General features: G+C 40.0%; 1 protein-coding gene across 1 annotated transcript in view; it reads right to left on the bottom strand.

Moving 5' to 3' along the window:
* Window positions 1-23: 23 nt before the first annotated feature.
* Window positions 24-21,940, bottom strand: part of LOC138953273 (sodium channel protein para-like) — an 88,405-nt gene continuing 66,488 nt past the window's right edge. Inside the window, exons 29-31 of the mRNA XM_070325072.1 lie at window positions 12,266-12,373; window positions 11,302-11,572; window positions 24-9,468 (exon numbers count right to left, since the gene is read on the bottom strand). Of these exons, the coding sequence (XP_070181173.1) occupies window positions 8,252-9,468; window positions 11,302-11,572; window positions 12,266-12,373 (1,596 nt within the window). The 3' untranslated portion in view covers window positions 24-8,251. The remainder of the gene's footprint in view (window positions 9,469-11,301; window positions 11,573-12,265; window positions 12,374-21,940) is intronic.

Here is a 21,940-nt window from a genome sequence, read left to right as displayed (position 1 = left end):
AAAGAAGGCTCCTCACACTTGAGTGTATCAAATAGTTTATTTCAGTAAAACCGTCTTTTGTGTGTAAATAGTATATCGTGAAGTGCGTCGGTGCGTGGGGGCAAAGCTGCCCGCAAGAGAGCAGCGCCACCCCTCACACCTCACACGGTGAAACCAAGGTGCAGAACGCTAGAGACAGAGATAGAGAAAAATGGGTGGAACAATGTTCGATTAAGTGCGAAAGACAGAAATGGTGAGAGAGAGAAAGGAACGAAAGACTAAAAAGGGGAGGAGCTACGGGGCAAGATTTAAAAAAAAAAAGAAAAAAAGTTGTATTTCCCCCCTGACATCCCTGCTCTATATAAAGCGGCTACTTCAGTGACTAAGAAAATCAAGCATTAACGAGATGGGAATTTCAGCAAGTGCTTAAATTTCTATTTGCCGCAAACACAGAGCCTATTCGTAGCTCCATGTTTTTATTGTCCTCTTTCCCCTGAACTCTGTGATTATCTAATAAAGCTTTATTATTTGGATCCATTAACTTCCAGCCTCTTTTATCTTGTTACTGTCACGTCGAAATTTACTTGGTCTTTTCCTTCGATACTTCAGCGCTTTGAAAGATTTAAAAAAACAACAAAAAAAACATGTTCACTTTTTGTGCGGGAAAAGATCCACATGTTCGCCCATTTTGCAAAGGTAAGAGAAGAGTTGTACCCCTTGCTTCTGCGAGTTGAAGGATTTCTTCATCGCTAACGCATCAACCAAAGAGAAGGAATAACTCGTACAGGCAATGTTTTGAGTGTTTCTGAAACAACCTAGTGTTTGTGCTTAGATTTAAGGGTTTTACTCTTCAGTCTTTCAGTGGCTTTTCTTGTTCTTTGTTATTTATTCTTTCTCCAACACTTACAAGATGAGTGGCAAAGCTAACACTAAATGTGACTGCCTGTGACGCAAACATTGGGATTCCTTCGAAATTGCATATAGAAATGACCATGTTTTGTACGTAGCTCAACTTAAGTCCAAGTTTAAACTTTGTGAAACAGTCTTATCATTACAATCACATACTGAATTTGGTTAAAATGATGTACACCTGTTGTGTAGTCCGACTTATTTAACAGATGAGGAGTGGAATACCAATGACTGCAAAGAGAGAAGTGCAAAAATGACAAGTTAAGTTGGACTGAAGCAAGAGAAACACTACACTGCACCGTTAAGTACGTCGAGCTTGCCTGTTTGATTAACGAGTGCTAATTAAATCATAAATGAAGTGCTGAGAATAATTAATTATGTACATCAGTGATCAGAGTAAAAGTCACAAAGAAGCGCTGGAGTGGTTTTTTTTGCCAGGCCACCACACTTTTTCAAACACTTGAGCAGAAAAAAAGAAAACAGAACAAACAGACTCGTTGATGAAAACGTGAAGTAGAGAACACATATAAGCTAGCACGCGCACGTACTTTCAAAACTTCAGGTCAAGCAAAACAACGCAAGTATTCGCACATTTCATTTCTCCAAGCACGGTCAACCGGGCAACAGTCTGAAATAGAAAGAGAAAAAAAACACAATTCATATCATGCATAACGAATGTCAATGTCCGTGTGAACGACGGCGAAGAAAAAATGCCGGATCCATACAATTCTTTCTTTATTTGGTGTTTAACGTCGTTTTCAACCACGAAGGTTATATCGCGACGGGGAAAGGGGGGAGATGGGATAGAGCCACTTGTCAATTGTTTCTTGTTCACAAAAGCACTAATCAAAAATTTGTTCCAGGGGCTTGCAACGTAGTACAATATATTACCTTACTGGGAGAATGCAAGTTTCCAGTACAAAGGACTTAACATTTCTTACATACTGCTTGACTAAAATCTTTACAAAAATTGACAATATTCTATACAAGAAACACTTAACAAGGGTAAAAGGAGAAACAGAATCCGTTAGTCGCCTCTTACGACATGCTGGGGAGCATCGGGTAAATTCTTCCCCCTAACCCGCGGGGGGAGGATCCATACAAGAATCATAACAACTGTACAAGCCAAGCCGCAAAAACAAGCGAATAAGGTTGCAGCTAAGCTACTACCATTACACTCTACACGTCTCTCGTTTTTAGAACACACACTAGCGTTATGTAAGCGTTAAATTCACCCGCTCAGCATACATGCAAATGATACAAGTCATTGTATACAGAAAAGTCTGAAATGGATGAAGCAAACTGAACAGATGAAGACAATCAGTCAATTGAGTAGGTCAACTGGAACGAGGATGCTGAAGTGAAAAGATTTGTTGGTTTCCAAAGAGGCCAAGTGTAGGGTAACAGAAGGAAACAAATACTTGAATAATATCACAGACGGCGCCTAAATGATAACCAGCCAGTAGCAACTGATATTTAACGCACCACAGACGACCAACAACTTGGAAAGACCACAAATAAACCAAACAGAATAGTAATAACATTGACCCGTTTGTATAAAGCAAGCAGAAACCGTCCCTCCCCCCCGTCTGACTTACTTACGGCTTCACATAACGTTTGTCACTTCGCTTTCGTGCAGATAACCTGTATCACAATTTAATCTTGGACTTGACAACTTGTATCACAAGGGTTCTTGGATTGTACAACCTATAGTACAACTTATGATTTTACAATCTGTATCTCAACTTTTCTTCAATTTACATTCTGTATGGCAAACCTGAATTGTACAACCTGTAGCACAGCTGCACATGAATTTGAGTTTAAATTATTACAAGCAATGCCTTCATAACTTGTGTTTCCATAAAATACTACAATATGTTTAGCACTTAAAAAACCCCAATGAGGCGACTATCGGTCATTCGGTTGGTTTTGGGGAAAAAAACTGTCTGAAAATTCTGTTGTGTTAAGGATAACTTCGGTGGTACAACTAGGGTCCAGACGCCGAAAACTTAATCTGTTTGAATCTAGCTACATACGGTGGTTGTTCAACTTACCACACTTTACATGAGTATTCGTGCATCTTGTGTTTTTATGATTAAACCCAAAAACGATTTTAATTTTTATAAGATACATGGCAAAATACAGAAAATGATCTGTGAATTGAAGCTAAAACATGCGGGGAAACAAAAGATCGACAAGTGTGGCTCCATGTTCAACGAATGATTACAAATGTTATGTTTTATACAGTATGTGACTAACTCGATGTGGAAAAAACAAACTTAACCCGTGGGCATTCATATACAACTCTTGTTTATTATAGAGTACAGCGTTCAAGACGAATGGATAAAAGTTGAAAAGACATGACTTACTCTACCGAAGTATATAACTCACATTGTTAACAGCAAACTAGTATTATACAGTAGCTGAAAAGGAGGCCTTGCGCTTAAAAATCGACACAATGTAGTTGCTGTAGTTTGCAACCTGTATGTTTAGCTGCGTAACTTAGCTAGAGAATAATAAACAGAAATTAACACAATTCAACAATTGTATCAATCAGTCAGCATCTATTTTCACTCACTTTCAATACTCACATATTTGAGTCTCTCTCAATCTATTCCACTCACTCGCTTATTCAGCACTGACTGCAATTGGATCGCTTATCTCCACGTCCACATCCATACACTCATCAACCCACTCATCCATGAACACCCACCCACCCACCGATCATACAAACGAAACCCACCTTCATATCCATTCATACATTATCCATCCGTCTGTCCAACAAAATTCCAACCATCCAACCCATCAATCCAGCCCATCTTTCAATCCATTCATCCATTCAACCTATCCATCTATAAACTGTCAACCAAAGACAGAGTCCGCCTCGTTTTTTTCTCTCACGGAACCCTAAATTCAAGCACGATAAAAAGTCCAGTGCACGAAAACCGGAGACAACCAAGTCGGTAAAGAAACATGAACAGTGCATTGACATTGCTGTTAATCATCTCTAGGGCTTTCTTTGTACCTTAAAATATCATTCACATAATTATATAGTCCTTTGTTTGCGAACCTATGAGGATAGCGTTTCGGTAACTTCTTTCAAAGCTAGTTTGAAGAATGTCCTCAGATTGTGTGTGTGTACCACCTCACTAGAAAAAGTCCCTAAATACAAAGATATTTCACACCAAATCGTGACTGATTTCCATACGATTTTTTTTCTGCACACAGCCGGAAAGGTTTCAGCCTCAAATGTTCATGTTTTCATACATATCATATTGCAGTATCCTCGTCTATATTGCTAATGTGACAGGGGAGGCTACCGTTCCTTTCACAGCAGACTGTGCACCCGAGTTGTTGGCCTTTAAAAGTCAACACCGGTGTATTGTGGAATTCAGTTTGTGATGGGGTCTGGTGGTTTCCGATTGTCTGTATGTTCATGGAAACCTTCGGGTTTGCATAACAGTTTTTATAGGGCTAAGAAATTAGCCCTAACATTTTCAATCCTGTTTGATTGCACTTCGCTTCCCGAGGTGATCGTAGTGTTTCGGCACTCGGTTACACTAACAATATTGAAGGAAAGGGCAATGAACGCGCTTGTCCTGAACGCCCACTGAAACTAAATTATCTCAAACCTAAGGTCTGATTACTGAATGCAAACGTTCGTAAGTGTAACAACATAATGGGAAGACGTTTACTGATCTTGTCGATGGCATGCAAATTAACAGACGAAACACCCAATGAAATCTAGCGATACAACCTACGCCACAGTCACCTGATTTGCCATTGGCTAACACATAGACGTTGAGTTCTTAAATTTTCAAACGTTTTCCTAGAATGATTTAGGGTGTGTGTGTGTGTGTGTGTGTGTGTGTGTGTGTGTGTGTGTGTGTGTGTGTGTGTGTGTGTGTGTGTGTGTGTTGGGGTACGTTCGTGACGATCACAGTGTTTAAGTATTACAGGCAAGAGAAGATTTCGGCAATGCATCTAGCGTTGTGCGCACAGCTGACCTTTTTCCCCGATTGCATTCTCGACCAACCCTCGATAGTATTTACTTGCTTTTTGTTGGATGTTGTAAAGTGTACCCGAGCTTACAACTGGTGGGGCCACTTGGTACAGAGAAGTGAAGATTAAGTGAACAAACGTTTTCAGTCACACCGTCATATAGGCAGCTAGGCTCCGTCTTTGGAGGATCACTGGCTCTTAAACTTCCCCAAAAGTAATGGACATTTCCACAAAAGAATTTTTTAATTTTGTTTGTATTGAAGCTTTTTCACGCTTTCTTTCTTTACAAGGACGCTTACACTTTTGCGAAGTAGTCTCTTGCTAAACGGTTATTAAATCGGCGTTCTATCCAATATATCTTAAATTAGTTAGAGACGATTTGTGCGATAAATGTTTTAAGTTGTCAAAGATTTGAGGGTTTTGTGTCGTGCATTTTTTTTCTAATGCGTCAAGCATGACCTTCCTCCAATCAACGTTTTTTCCCGCAGAATAAAAGTTATTTTCTTAGCAACTTTGTGTAAGTACATACACAAATATCATTACATTATTAAAACCCTCTATTTGAAAGATGCAAACTCCGGAGGTGTTCAATTTAAAGCAAAAACTATATAAAACTGCAAGGACGATTGTCTACAGGAATGCTTTGACTTGCAAGTTCACGTTTTCATGATATCGGAGAGGTTCTATTTTTAAAGCAAATGTTAAAGTAAAGAAAAACCAGATCAATGTAAGTCTACTCGTGGAATGACGTTCAAAAAATTGTACACAAGGTACAACTGTTTTCTCTCCGGAATGTACTGGTTTTTTTTTAACCTAGCAAAGACAACCACAACGGATGACGTCACAAATGGAATGTTATGGAATCAGACTGGTACACGCTCAAAATGTAAACTTAAATAATAACAAAAACAGCCACAGGGCAAATCCAGACACTCATACACTTTGCATCACACGTATTTACATAATACACAAGTTATCATTTGCAAAACTGTTTTGCATAAAGATCATAATTGTATTAGCAGATAGGACATAAAAAAACAACGAGAACATAAATAGAGAAGAGACAAAACCAGGACGCTCAAATGAACAAACAATAATGTACAAGAAGACCTCTTTCGTACAGTGGGTACAGTTGCATGCCAAATCCAATATTGATCATGGTAAAAACGTGCAGACTGTCTGTACATGTTTTCAAAGCCAAATATCGCGAGGAAAGGAACCGCGGCAGAAGAAAGGTGAGTGTAACATTAGCAAACGAATGTACAAGTAAGTACACATGGTGATATGATAGAAAGACATACAACCAGTTTGCCCTCACACACAAATCGAGAGTAGCAGTCTCTTACCTTCATACATATACCAAGTTAATGTGTTTTTGTTATTTTTTCTGAAAACAAGTTATGCTTATCTTCTTTTGTAAATCTCTACCCCAAAGGTTAGAATGACCATAATCTAACAGACAAGCAAAATGCTTTCGAATCTTTCAGATCAGTACGGAAAAAGCATTGTTTTCTCTGCCGGTTTTTTTTTCAGAGTTTAGGGTCAACGATGATAAAACGGGTTTCAATATTTATCTATATTTTTGGGGGTATTTTGCGAGCTAATGTTGAGAAACGCTTTGTCATTCTTTCATTAGACCCACAGTTGATACACACAAGATTGTGTTCTACATTGACAAACATTCTGTTACGTCCTGTACATACATGATTTTCATTTCGCCGCATGTATACAAAATTCGAGCAAAAAACAAGAAAACCATTCTGAAATGTGTCATCTTTCAGAAATGCCCAACAACGTAGAAAGACATGTCGCAAAAGCAGAGAGGAAAACCCTTGTGTAGTTATGTTTGTTTACATAGAAGTGTCCTTAACAACATAACAGCCAACAAACCACAGCTTAATGAAACAGCCAATCTCCACTCTGGTAAGCAACATCTTTAACAAACAACATTTTATCCCATCGCTCGCTTTCTCAACTTTCGTTTTCGTTCTGACATTTGATTCATTGTGCAATGACCGCCGCATGCAACAGCTAAAGTCCAATATACAGTTCTCTAACAAGCATGTGGTGCGTTTCCCAGCATCCTTTGGGCGCTGAACTCGTGCCAATATCCGCTTCCTGTAGTACTGTTCACAGCATAGCAGTGCTGCCACGATGTCTGTATACTCACGTTATGGAAATAACACACAAAGCATTTACCCTGAAATAAGGAAAGTATGTGCCGTTGCAAAGCGACACTATGAGGGATACAATCCCAAGTTGTTCTGATGAAATGTTTTACATGATCTGGGACAAAAACAAACAAGCACACAGCTTAACATTTATGAAATGCACGATGTTACAGACTGGAATGGAAAGAGAAAATTTGGAAAGGTTAAGTTACATACCGTAGTTGAATACGAGTTACAAATCACAATGCGGCACATCACAAACACAAATCGTACGTGTCATGTGACCTGATTCGGTGAGGAGTTTAAACTATGTTAAAAAAAATCAGCGCTTTTCAATCACACATTAAAACCAACATTTCAGTATCAGCACAGATGACCAGTGGTACGCAATGAAAATGATGAAGAAGAAAATGAAATTCTGAAGAAGAGAAAATTCCACGGAAAGACTTTGGCAAAAGCCAAACTGTGCACAATTTACAAAAGGAACGATGGCTTGAACAATCTTGCAAGCAAAGCTGGAACCGTCTGTAGTTAAGTTCTCTCCAGATTCCGGTTGGTAGTTCACGGACACATCACTTTGCAAGAGAGACTTAGGATTCCATGGAGCTCGTCACATCACGATCTGACACAAAGTTTCTGCAACCTCAGCTACAAAAAGTCTACATCAACTAAACTAAGAAATCTTTGAATGATTGCAAGGAAAAAGCATCTGATCTCATCCACTTTCGTTTAACAGATCTTGTAGCACTCACACGCTCAGCAAAAAAGCAGCTACTTCGAGATTGCAAAGAAAAAGCTTGCACTAAGCTACGCGATTGATCAAAGCCGTGAAAGACATCCACCGGCAAGAATATCAACCTTGATTGGTGTGTGAAAAAAGTACTCCACTCTCCCCTCTGAGCTGTGCTTGAGTAATCCAGGAGAATGCAGACAGCACACATTGTTTCAGAACCGCAGTTCACAGTTTCAAGTCTGAGCTGACGGCACAAGCAGAACAAGAAAGGATAAACGACAACAACAATTTACCGTGATTCGTTTCAGCAAGGTCTCAAGCCATTTCGACAACTCCTGTGTGTTGTAAAGTAAGAAAAATGCCCAGCCTTTTTATCAAGGTATGATCACGTTTTAGTTGGGGAGAACAGCTAGGTATCAGCTTCGACCACAAGACCACACACATCATTTCACCACCATCATGCCACCACACCGCTGTCAGCTTTGAGCTCCACAGAGCGGGAGTCTATATCACCGTCTACATTGACCACCACGTGGCCAGCGGCGGCCTCGTCGTCAGCAGGGTGCACGGTGCTCGTGGTGTCCACACTACCACTGGTGGTCGTTGGTGCTGACCCTCCGCTGGCCTCGCTCCCCTTCTCCTTGTCCCCTCCCACACTCTCGCTCCGCCGCCTCCTCTTCTTGCTACCAAAGCCTCCACCACCACCACCACCACCACTTCTTCCACCACCATCACCACCTCCGTCGCTGCCATAATCGTCATCATCATCATCGGAGTCGTCCTCTTTTCGCCGCTTGTAGTTCCTGTAGGCTTTCTGGATGATGCGCGCGGCGTAGTGTTCTTTCTGCCGCTTAAGGGTGGTGCTGATAGGGTGGTAATCGTCGTCGCGCAGGTCTCCCACCTTGACGGGCACGGAACTCGTGTCCGACGTGCCCAGGAAGTTCTTGGTCAGCGCGTCCAGGATGTCGCGACAGAAGCAGCGGTCGCCCTCGCAGATGGGGATCTCCATCTTGACCAGCAGGAAGTGGTTGGGTTTGGGCAGGCGCAGCGGCTCGTCCAGGAAGTCGACGAAGTCCGAGACCTGTTCGAGCGGGATGTACTTGGTGGCCTTGGGGTCGTACTTCTCCCACTTCTCATAGTACATGTCGAAGTCGTCCGGCGTCAGCCCCTGCTGCACGTCCTCCGTGGCCTGCGAGAAGTTCTCCAGGATGACGGCGATGTACATGTTGACCACCACCAGGTAGCTGATGATCAGGTAGGACGCCAGGTAGACGGTGGCCATGGTGTATAACCTGCACTGGCTGCCGTCCTTGGGGCAGTCATGGATCAGCCCGTTCAGCACGTCGCTCCAGCCGGCCGAGGTGCACATCTGGAAAAGCAGGATGAAGCTCCGCAGGAAGGTGTCAAAGTTGAAGGCGTCGTCCAGCCCAGCCTTCTGCGGCGCATTCATGAAGAAGTTCATGCCCATGATGGCGTAGATGAACATGACCAGCACGAGTAGCAGGCCGATGTTAAAGAGCGCGGGCAGGGACACGGCCAGCGAGAAGAGCAGCGTGCGGATGCCCTTGGCCGACTTGACTAGACGCAGCACGCGGCCCACGCGAAACACTCGAATCACACGCAGCAGGGTGGGCGAAATGAAGAAGCTGTCCTCAAACTCCGACAGCGAAGTGGCTGAAAACACACATGCAAAACAGACAGTTTCATATCTGAAAACAACGACGACAAAACTGCTTACAGGAAGTTTTTCTCTACATTTCAATTAATTCGTCAGGCAAACAAACGAAGAAGGAGATGCAAATAGGCTGAAAAACGCACACACACACGCACGCATCTACACACACACACACACACACACACACACACACACACACACACACGCACGCACACACACACGCACACACACTTAAAAAGAGAGATTGGTTGGTTATTATTGTTTATCGTCTCTTGAGCAGTTATTGGCTGATCGAGACTGATGCAAGTCTCTTTAAAAAGAGAGAGAGAGAGAGAGAGAGAGAGAGAGAGAGAGAGAGAGAGAGAGAGAGAGAGAGAGACAGAGAGACAGAGAGAGAGAGAGAGATCCATCCTCGATGACCGGCTGGCAGACTAGACGGACGTGTCAGCGGGTGCTCCGCAGTAGAGATGAAGGATGGAGAGCGCCAGTCATGTAGGGAGCGAAGGGCTTAGCCCCACCTAGTGGGCCATGTTTCATCAACCACAGCCACAGCTTCGACTCAACTACCACAGCTACAGCTTCGTCCAATTACAACACTATCAGCCAGCCCTCAGCCTTTCCCTCCTTCTTCGAGCAAGTCAACTTCGGTTTTTTTCCCTCTGTTTTAATCTTAGGTCCGGGGAACACCCGGGAACACGCCCCTTTCAGTGTTACCGCCTGAAATGCTACCTCCCCCCCCAAAAAATGTCCAGGACTATCTTTGAAAAGCTTTCTTCATATTCTGTTATCGTCATAAGCCTACACAACCCAGCAGGAAATACAAACATTGATCGATAAATAAGAATGTTCACTTGCTTGCAAGGCTAGCGATGGTAACGAGCATAGAAGAGAGCCAGAACCGCACAAAGATGAGTAACAGCGTTACATGCTCACCTATAGAATGTGCTAGTAATGTTTAACAGCAACGAGCTAGATGATAGGACAGTTCGAAGCCTGAGAACAAGTAATCAATGCACTCGCCTAGAATGGGCTAGGAATAGTATCAAAAGCTATACAGGACACCCAGAAGAGCGGTCAAATGCACTCGCCTAGAATGGGCTAGGAATAGTATCAAAAGCTAGACAGGACACCCAGAAGAGCGGAAAAATGCACTCGCATAGAATGGGCTAGGGATAGTATTAAACGCAAAACAGGACACCCAGAAGAGCGGAAAAATGCACTCACATAGAAAGGGATAGTAACAAGCGAAGGATACCCAGAACCGGATAGTGAACCAATGCACTCACCAAGAACGGGCTAGCAATAGTAGCAAGCTATAGAGAATACACACAACCAAACAGCGGACCAATGCACTCACCGAGAATAGGATAGCAATGGAAACACTCTAGAGGATTCCCTGAACCGAACAGCAAATCAATGTTTTCGCCTGGAATGGGCTAACAACAAGCAAGAGGATACCGAGAACCGAACAGCCAATCAATTCACTCAATTAGTGTGGGCTAGGAACCAGCTAGAAGAAACCCAGTATCGCTCAACCAATCAATGAACTCACATAGAATGGGGTATGAACAAGCTAGAGGATACTGGGAACTAGAGTGGTCTATCAACAAGCTAGAGAAACCCTAGAACCGAACAGCGAATCAATTCACTCACGCATACTGGGCTATTAACAGGAAGGAAGATACCTAGAACCAAACGACACATCAATACAATAGACTTTCCACATGCTAGAAGCTACCGAGCATCAAACTGCGAAGCAATGCACTCGCCTAGAATGGGCTATCAACAAGCTACAAGATACCGAGCATCAAACAGCGAAGCAATGCACTCACCTAAAATAGACAGCACTACGACCACAAAGTCGAAGACGTTCCATGGGATCTTGAAGTAGTAATGCCTGAGCCCGATGAGCTTGAGCACACACTCCAAAGTAAAGACGGCGATGAAGACAGTGTTGATGATCTGCAAGACGCTGGTCATCTCCTGAGGCATCCCGTAGAACTCCAAGGTCATGGTCAGCATGTTCAACATGATGATCATCATGATGAGAATGTCGAACTTCTGGTCCGTTGTTACATCGAAGATAATTGCTGCAATCTTGAGCTTCAAAAGAAAAAAACAAGACTGATGACACTGTGGGACAGTAAAACACCGACCAATTTCACACTTTTGAAGTAGACTTAAAACAAAACATTAACACACTCAGTACCGCAGATTTTAGCTACAACACAAATGAGATGAAAAGAAATGATTAATTATAATGCACCAGTTTGACATAAGAAAAGAAAAGATAAATTCCACAAATTCAAACCCAGTAAATTAAAAGATAGGTGCATCGATTTTGATCTAAAAACAAAAGATCAACGTCTCAAATTTGAGCTAGAAAAACCAACAAATCAGTGCCACAGTTTTAAAAAGAAAAATAGAACAGAAAAAGTCTAGTCTGACGGTTTGCAGCTAGAAATAAAAAGATAAATTGCATAATTTTGAGTTGGAAAAGACAGATGGATACTCCAAGTTTGAGTTCAGAAAGGACACGATGATTCATACCACTATCCTGAGCTAGAAAAGAAAACGACCAATGCCTCATTGAAGCTAAAAGGGAGAAAAAAAAGCCCAGCCTAGTTTAAACAAACTAAGCTAAAGCAACAAACCACGTCAAAATGCAAACAACTACACTAGCAATTTAACAAACAACCAACCAGAGACCCAAAAGAACCCATTTCTTGGGAACATAGCCAGGAATTTACGATCGACACAGTGCAGCAAAAGTGAAAGCACAAATCGACAAAGTACCTTCGGCTTTGGTATGGACTTCTGTGGCGCCTTTGACGACATTTTCTTCATGGCTTGGTAGTATTTCTTTTGGTCGTCAGTCATGAACAATTCCAGCGATCCACCAGCCTGTCAAAAAGGTTCAAGGCAATTATTTCATGGTAAGTACATGTACGTATGTGTCGTAGTGCACGTGCAAATAGACAGGTCAGGTGTGGGTAGGGGTAACGCGTGCTTCTCTTTTGTTTTCTTTACAGCTTGGATTGTTATGTGGTTAAAGGTTATTGTATCGCATGTTAATTTACAGAGAATATGTCCTTGCTATGATCTTTTACTTCGTTGACAACATTTTAGGATAAATACTCACCCATGCACCAGTGCTACCGTGCCCTAGGCTTTTAGTGATGAAGTATTCACGGAGGCTTTTTCGGGGTATAATTCTAAAGTACAGTAGTAACTTGGATAAAGCATATACATTACAGAGCTCGGGAGACATTATTTTGTTTCTTAAATTGTAATATGGTATATATATCATCCATACTTGAACTGCCGGAAACCAAGAGGGTACTTCAAAGATTCGTTTCCTTCGTACACAGCTCAAAACATTCTGGGATTCCCGGGAATTCGTGTCTTGATTGTGGCACTAGCTGCAGTAGTTGTTTCCGACCTTACAAGTACACTTACAGAAACTGAAATCATAAGACATGCTGTTCTCGTGCCACTAGGAAAAGGAGGGTATGTGTGTATGTGTGTGTGTGTGTGTGTGTGTGTGCGCGTGCGTGTGTGTGTGTGTGTGTAGGTGTGTGTGTGTGTGTGTGTGTGTGTGTGTGTGTGTGTGTGTGTGTGTTATTTTGTCAATGAAATGTAGTGTTCGCGTTAGCTGTCTTTCTTCACAATGTTGTGGATATACCCCCATGAAAAAATCAAACTCCTTCCGAAAAACACAAATCGATCAAACACATTGGCTTCTGTAAATAATTACATTTGTAAGTAGAATTCAAAAGTCTACTATATCCGGTGTGCATATACCCTAACTGACACAGATTCGACTAGCGTTTCATTCAAAGTCATTAAGTTTAACAACAACAACAACAACCACAACCAACCACCTCGGTCCAATAAGTAATTGAGTTATAACTTCCATCAATACAATGTTATCAAAATGTTGCACACATACAAGTTCATAACCCGTCATACATGATTCAGGACACAACAAAATACATTTTGCAAAAGTATTAATTACGGTTTTAATAAATAGTTTGAAGCTAACATCTGCGGGTCAGTCTATGGTCATAAGTATGCATGAAGTGCGCTAGGCCACTAACAGGTCCCTTTAAATAGCATTCAGAAACAGATTGTGCAGTCAGTTAACTTCTAATGGCGGTAACCAATTGGACAACATAATGCAATCATCAGTGGATAAGCTCATGTACTTGTTTTTCACACAATAAACGGTTTAATGACTGTTAAGTCTTGCAATCAGGGGGAAAACTTCGACCTTTTGTAGACCTGAGTCGCAAGAGCGACAAACTGAACAGTACTGATTAATGAGTTATGATGACATGATGTACTTAGTGAAGATACCTTCCTCGTCGTGCAAATCTATCCCAGATCCATTCAAACTTGTATCACGTCTTATAGTGTACCGTGATAAAACGTCATGCCACATTATCAAAGAGAGTGGGACTTTTTCAACTGAATATCCCTTTTTATACAATCGTAATATCGATATCAGAATGCACATTTCGTCTTGAGAACCCGCCGCTCTGTGCCTGTTTTATAGAAATAAAGCATCATGCAAATCTCACAATAGTCGTTTGTTAAAAAGATCCTATGATCTTATGGAGAAAAGGTTAACACGATCGTCATATCCAGATATAATGAGCAGGAAGGTATCTTCAAGATGATATTAGGTAGTTGCTTCATTAGAAATAAGTGTATATTCGTAGATAACTGAGAAAAAAAGGATCGCTATGCCGCGATTTTCTAAAAATTAAATTGAAAATACCAACCCCATTATACTGCTAAGAAAGAAAACAAAGTGCAAAAGAAATCGCTAAACGCTACAGCCGTGCAGAATACATTCCTTATGTGACACTGTAAAGTTGAATGTGACAAGGATTAAAATGATGCATAGCGTTGGTGAAAATGTGTACACATTTGTTAGTGCCCTCTTTGATAGTTGTTCAGTTAATGCCTTGGTCAAATATAAAATGAAATAAACAAATACGAAGGTACACCAATGTATTAGTAAGTATAGCAGTATTGTTTTCGGTATAGAAAAAAATCAAATGTCTAAAAGTGTACAAAGCTATCCAAATGAACTGGATAAAAGTGCGCAATAAGAATAGAAAAAATTAGTCAACGCGTGTTTTGGAAGAGTCAAATAAAAAGAAAAACAAAACAACATAAATCACCAAAATAAATATTGTTTCACTCGTAAAATGATTAAAAAAGAACGCAAAATAAATCTTGATTTAATGCATAGGGAAAAAAGCCCCAACCGATGTAGTGAAGACATGGCATCTGAAATGTAAAGGCCTTATAACAATATGAAAAATGTCTAAAAAGAAGCGTCAAATAAACCTTTAGAGAGATAGCTCCAGTCGGACATGGTGAACTTGGTCAACCTTGCTTGTTAGAAGCTGACATCCCATCTGGATGCTTCAATTAGATGTCCGTGAACATCTCCAGAGGGGATGTCACCTTGCTCCACTAATATTTTGGCCGCCATATTGAAAACAAAATGGCGGACATTGAAACAAGAATTTTCACACATTTTCGCTCATATTTGGTGTTTGTGGGAACATTTAGTGTCTGTTCCTATGTTTATTAATGTGATAAAGGCGTTGACAAATGTTTTATTTTTGTTGGACAAATGGAAAAGGCGATATTTGACATTTTTAAGTTATTTTGCATATTCCGTTTTGTCTTCAATCCTTTCAATCTTAACAGTTGGTTTCAAGACTCTTGACATTGTGAAATTCAGCAACATGTAACCATCTATGAGTCGTGAGAAAGCTTCTTGAATTGACTCAAACTCAACAATTGTTGCCAGGATTTGCGGAAAACAAGCAAAATAGCAATCTGCTGAGAACGGTAACGTAGGATATTCCCTGCGCAACGTTACTGACATCATTGTAGAAAGGCTACAGAATAATGACCAATCCCAAAAGCATTTGAAATCAGAAAATAAAGCGTTATTTATTAAAAAGATCAGCTCATCTAGCTCTAGACGGGCATTAAAGCTGGGTTTGTGGTAAGACGCCGGCCACCAAAGCGGTAGGTCGTGGGTTCGAATCCCGGCCGCGCATGGTGAGTTAAGGTAGAGATTTTTTCGATCTTCCAGGTCAACTTATGTGCAGACCTGCTGGTACCTTACCCCCCTTCGTGTGGAAAGATCTTGTATTCATTTCAGAGTTGTGTGGCTTATAGAAACACGAAAATACCCAGCATGCTTCCTCCGAAAGCGGCGTATGGCTGCCTAAATGGCGGGGTAAAAACGGTCATACACGTGAAAATCCACTCGTGCAAAAACACGAGTGTACGAGGGAGTTTCAGCCCACGAACGCAGAAGAAGAAGAAGATGAAGCTCGTCTGGCATAAAGTGTGCTATTCGTCCTTCAGTAGCAACGCAAATTTGGCATAACTGCGTAAACGCCAACAAAGTCCATTTGAGGAAATATCGGCAGACCAGGGGAAGCATATTTCAACAGTGAATGAATCTGAATCTATGATGTAACATTTTATGAAAACGTTGACATGAGTTGAACAAGCCTGAGGATAAGACCTTATCATAGTATGCAGTTGCTGACTTGCCTGAGACAGCAGCCAGATTGAGAAAAAGTTCCAGGGAGGTGAATATTCAGTTGGCCCATGTCCGCTCATAACAAGGCTCCAGACCCCGTCTTTGACACCATTTGGACAGTGATCAAGAAATGTCAAGCAATGACAAAACTATTTGAAGGCGTTTGACAAGCATCTGTACTGCAAGGCCAAAATGCTGCAATATGGCAACGCAAACGGAAAAGTTCGAAAGATGGGGGTCTTTCATTTGCACATACACTTTTTGAAGGTGATTAGGCGGTACATGAAATCTTCATGACTTGACGAAATCTTGAGCATTGGAAAAACCACAGCTCCCACAAACAATGCCGACAAACTCACTTTGAAAGCTCTATGGGCTCTTCTTTGCCAGTTTTCCGCATAAAATTTCAGTTCTGGAGAACCAACATGCAACTGGTGTTTGTTCTTCTGCGCTTCACACGATCACTTCGAGACAGTACATTGATCTGGAAGAGAAGTGAAACACTCGAACATATATTCCACCGTTTCAGGAGAGTGGTTGGGAGTTAAGAAGATCAGAACCTGACACTATTTTCCTTCAACACACACTTCTCACCTCGGAACCTGCTTCTGCTGCCGGCATGGAACTGGGTGTTCTTCAAAAGAAACATGCCTTGCAGATGCACACGTCTCGCTTTGGCATGTGCAACATTGTGCCTGTGCAAAGAATACTGCAGAAACCTTATTTCACTGAAAGTTTCATTGCTTTGTGAGAGAGAGAGAGAAATCCGAAAAAAGCAATGTTGGTGCCGCCCACTGATCTTAATCTGCAGTGGCACTAAACTTAAGTCCAGAACTGAGACTATCTAGAAATGACCTGTATCGTAAACTACCTTGTAAGCGCCCATCCCCCTTACGCCCAAAAGTAGGGGGTGGGTGTTTCTAGTTACTTTACCCTGTACTGAATCTATTCCTCATGAGAAATAGCGGTATTTGATCACTTGGTATGATAATGCTAGTGGGATTGTTGCTGTGCAAAAATGACTATACTCTCCGTGTACATTTCTCTGTGACACAGACACGTTCGTGTGTATGCAAGTGCCTCGCCAGAATGGAACATGAAAACTAACCACAACAATCACTTTACGTCATAGTTTGAAACAAATGCTCATATCACAAATGAAAATGATAACTCAAAATCTGTTCCTCATGAGAAATAGCGGTATTTTATCACTTGGTATGAGAATGCTAGTACGATTGTTGCTGGGCAAAAATGACTATACTCTCCGTGTACCTTTCTCTGTGACACAGACACGTTCGTGTGTATGCAAGTGCCTTGCCAGAATGGAACATGAAAACTAACCACAACAATCACTTTGCGTCATAGTTTTAAACAAATGCTCATATCACGAATGAAAATGATAACTTAAGATCTGCTTCATATATCCAGCGTTACGAGCAGCAGCACGTGTGTCTAAACAAAAGTCACAAACTTGCACACACTAAATCCTTATAATTGTAGTTAGTTCATGTGTCCTGATCAAAGCCATCTAGCAAAATCCTGGAGAGAGAGAAAGGGGCGGGTGGGGGTGGGTGATGGTGGTAAGATACGTGTCAAACACTGCGTATCAAAAAAAAAAGTCCGTTCATTTGATCGCTTTAAATCCACCTAGGTCGACCTCTTTAACACGTACTAGATTAATCTGTCATTTCTTCGTCCATTTTTGGCATGACTATCCAGACTGCAGTTGCAAAAGAATGAACTCAACGGTATGACCTCATCGCAGCATACTGTCATTATTCCCTAGAATTATATCTCAGTATTTTGCGAAGAGGTTAACATCTTTAAGAAACTGGTGTTTTGTACCTTTGTGTGTGTGTGTGAGAGTGTGTGTGTGGGGGGGGGGTGGTGGCATGGAAGGGATGGGGGTGGTTAAAAGGTATTATATCCTATACACAGTTGATGACATGAAGTATGGTTGGGCGTTTGCTTGCTACTGGACACTTACAAGGTAGTTAACGGCAGAAACCAATTTGCATGCAACAATGTGGCAAAGGGCAAGTTTGAATTCTTAGTCACGATTGTACATTTGTGGTTGCTGTTTTACTTTGTTCAATGTATGAGAGCTGAAGTTAGGAATCTGTATTTTCGTATATATTTCAAAAGTGTAACAGAACATTCATCGAATCAATGTCTAATGAATCTGATCATTATATCTTCATTTACACTGTATTCAAGGCAAACATTTACTTGTTCAAATGTATCATTTCATGAAAGAAGAGAGATGAGGGTAGAGGGTAAAACGTGTGTCTAATTTTTGTTTTATGGGTTTCAAAATTGTTTCTGATTCATTAAAAGTGTCACAAGTTATGCCTATTTCCGTTTCTGCATGTGAAGGCATATTGCGTATATTTTTAAAAGAACATTATTTTCAAAGAGAGCAGTTAAGCGGTTTATGTTTTTAACTTTTATGTTCGTTATGTCATTGTCCATTGTATTGTTTTTTTCTTTGTGTGTTTGTTTGTCCATTGTATTTTTAGTAACTTATTAGTGTACAGCAAATTTGTTTCATGCTTAATCTTTGAACGAGATTGCTAAATGATTAACAGTTTGTAATATCAAGATAACGATTATTAAACAATAATGTGAACTTCGTTTCTCTTATTTAGATTTAATATAAAATGTGTTTGAAAACGTTCTCTTTTTCAATATTCAATTTGTTGAAAGTATTTTGCTTGCTCCAAGTCATATATATATGGGTGCGTCTCAGAAACTGATCCTTTTGTGTGTGCCATAATCAAATTAGCCCACAATTGAAACATACTGAATTTTAAATCATGATATTGGTATGTTTGAGAAGTAAAATGAATAAAGAAATAGTACAAACAAAACTGAGTATTTTGCATGATTATTATGAAGGTTGTTTTGCGAAAGAAATGATTAAATGCGTGAAAAATGAAGGTCTGATCTGTGACATGAACCATCAACTAGTTTTGTACCTCACTACAAGAATCGTTTAGAATGTCCAAGGACTGCTATTTTTGTTATGTGTGTTTGGTTTAAGTGTACTTGACAGTTGAAATGTTATTTTGTCCACAGAATTGTTTTTTTAAACGAAATTAATCGCTTGAAAGTTTGCCATCACTGTCGTAACATATGTTTCCGCACGCGTGCAACAGCAACAAGTCCTAAATTTGAACTTTAGAATTTGCATATTCATTTTCAACACGATCTTGACATGAAAGGGCATAGAAAATCGCTAAGCTAAATGTTATTTAAGTATTATTTTCTCAAAATTGCATCTGCAAACTAAGTTGAAAGTTGCGCAATATGACATGCTTCTTCAAAATTCCGTTACGATGGTGAACGGTTTTGCAAATAATGTTTAGAGTTTTGAAGAAAGATTAGAACTATTTTGCGCGTAGTGACTTAGAGGTGCGGGTGACTACGCATGCGCAGTTACAGAGAGAAATAGTTCAGCTTCCAGCAGCGAAGAAAGATTTCGAGAATGTTTCCGAAGTCTGTGATTTTGTTACGACAGTGATCAACACCCAAGGTTCTTAAGAAAAGGTGAGTTTTTGCTGCTATGATATTCTATGAAGTGAAAAATTAGGCTACACATTTGTTAATAATAGTTTTTCTTTTGATTTCACGTAGTCAAAACTTGACTAAATGTTTTAACATAGAGGGGGAATCGAAACGAGGGTCGTGGTGTATGTGTGTGTGTGTGTCTGTTTGTCTGTGCGTGTGTGTGTGTAGAGCGATTCAGACTAAACTACTTGACCGATCTTTATGAAATTTGACATGAGAGTTCCTGGGTATGATATCCCCGGACGTTTTTTTCTTTTTTTCGACAAATACTTTTGATGACGTCATATCCGGCTTTTTGTAAAAGTTGAGGCAGCACTGTCACACCCTCATTTTTCAATTAAATTGATTGAAATTTGTGTAAAGCAATCTTCGACGAACGCCGGACTTCGGTATTGCATTTCAGCTTGGTGGCTTAAAAATTAATTAATGACTTTGGCCATTAAAAATCTGAAAATTGTAATATTTTTTTTTTTTATATAAAACGATCCACATTTACGTTCATCTTATTTTACATCATTTCCTGATTCCAAAAACATATAAATATGTTATATTTGGATTAAAAACAAGCTCTGAAAATTAAAAATATAAAAAATTATGATGAAAATTAAATTTCCGAAATCCATTTAAAGGAACGGTAAGTGTCAATGTTTTCTTTAATTGTAAAAGTTGTATGTTCAATGGAATGGTAAGTCTGAACAAAATAATTACTTTATTTTGTTTTTAGCCAGTGAATGTGGATGCATCAAAATCTTGATAGACATTAAACAAATTCATGTTAGTGAAACTAGTACACATATTGCATCAATCTTTAGTTGAAATCGCAGGTACTTGCATGTTTCAGGTGCAAGAGATTCGACCTGATGAACTGGTGGTAACGTTCCTTCGAAGGAAACCGGAGGGGAACTACTATTGCTTTCCAGGGATCGATGATATTTCCTTAGTCCCTACATCTGATGCAACCATGATTCGTGACCCCACCTTCAATGCCAGGGGGCATTATTTCTTTTAAAATAAATTAATTAACTGCAAGTGGCAACTGTTCTATATGTAACCAATGCCTTTGGTTTATTGTCTCAACAATTGAATGAACCACTTTTGAACATTTGCATTCTTCATGTCAAACCTTATAATACATGTCTGGTTGTTCGTTTCCGAGTTACGTGGGTGATGAACTTTTCATTAATGTTTCTCTTTTTTGGGGCCAAGTTTGCTTGATTTTGTCCAGCTTTTTTTCTTTCTGTTCCTGTTTTAGTGTTTGGCATTTTACCTAAGAAGAATCTGGTTGCAAAATCAGCTTCATTTAGTAAAGTTTGTGGGAAAAAGCATAACCGTTTCTTTGTTACAAAAGTGATGTTTCCATGTTACATCGGTGACCATTTTGCATTCTTTTGGGATAACTTTCTAACATTTTGTCTTAGAGCAACAAATCTTTGTATATATGCTATTGTGACGGTTAAATGTCAATAAGACTGAATGAATGCCATGTATCAACATGTTCTGATCAGGATATCATTAATTAATTTTGATTTTTGTATTGAAATTTTGACAAATGCATGGAACTTTGAAAAAAACATTATTTTGTTGTTTGCATGTAGTCATTTCATATTGAACTCTATAATGGCTTGTGATTCAACAATAATAACTGAATAAAAGTCGTTTTCAGCCTTATAAATGCAGTTTTTTTGTCTTTTATTTTTTCCATGTTACACGGGTGATTTTGCACACATGGTCCAAATAATGCTCAATATATGGCAAACTAAAGGCAATGTTATATTTTTTCTTGTTTAAACTGAAAAGGTACACCCTGAGAAGTGTGTAAATAGTATTATCAAAGTTTTCTGGGAAGATTTTACTTTTGGTGATAATGTCACAAACAGAGGACGAGATTCTGAGACGCACCCATATATGAGTTGACAAATGCCTGGCCGTAAAAGCATTGATCCCACTAAAATGCTTTTAACATGAATGGTAGTATGTTCGCACCTTTTCTGATGTCACATATCTATTCCTCTCAAAAATACTTTTAAAATGAGATGCTAATATTATGTGCCAGACTTACGTCAGGGTTGGCCGCCATTTTTAATTAGCCGCCATCTTGGATACTGAAAAGTCAGAAATGTGACATCCCCTCTGGGTGTCTTCTAAAATGTTATCTGAAGCCATACATAAAATAAAATTGCTTCTAACAGGCAAGGTTGATCAAGTTCATTTTTTTTAAAGCTACAGTTTTTAACTCTTACTCTACTTGAGGCTTAGGACAATAAAAGCCCGGGCCTATTTCGCGAAGAAAACTGAAAATGTGTGGGCTTAATAATTAA

This window comes from Littorina saxatilis, linkage group LG17 (genome assembly GCF_037325665.1).
Source record: "Littorina saxatilis isolate snail1 linkage group LG17, US_GU_Lsax_2.0, whole genome shotgun sequence".
Lineage (NCBI taxonomy): Eukaryota > Metazoa > Mollusca > Gastropoda > Littorinimorpha > Littorinidae > Littorina > Littorina saxatilis.
Note: the sequence above shows the minus strand (reverse complement) of the source record. Positions and strands in the feature narration are given on the sequence as shown.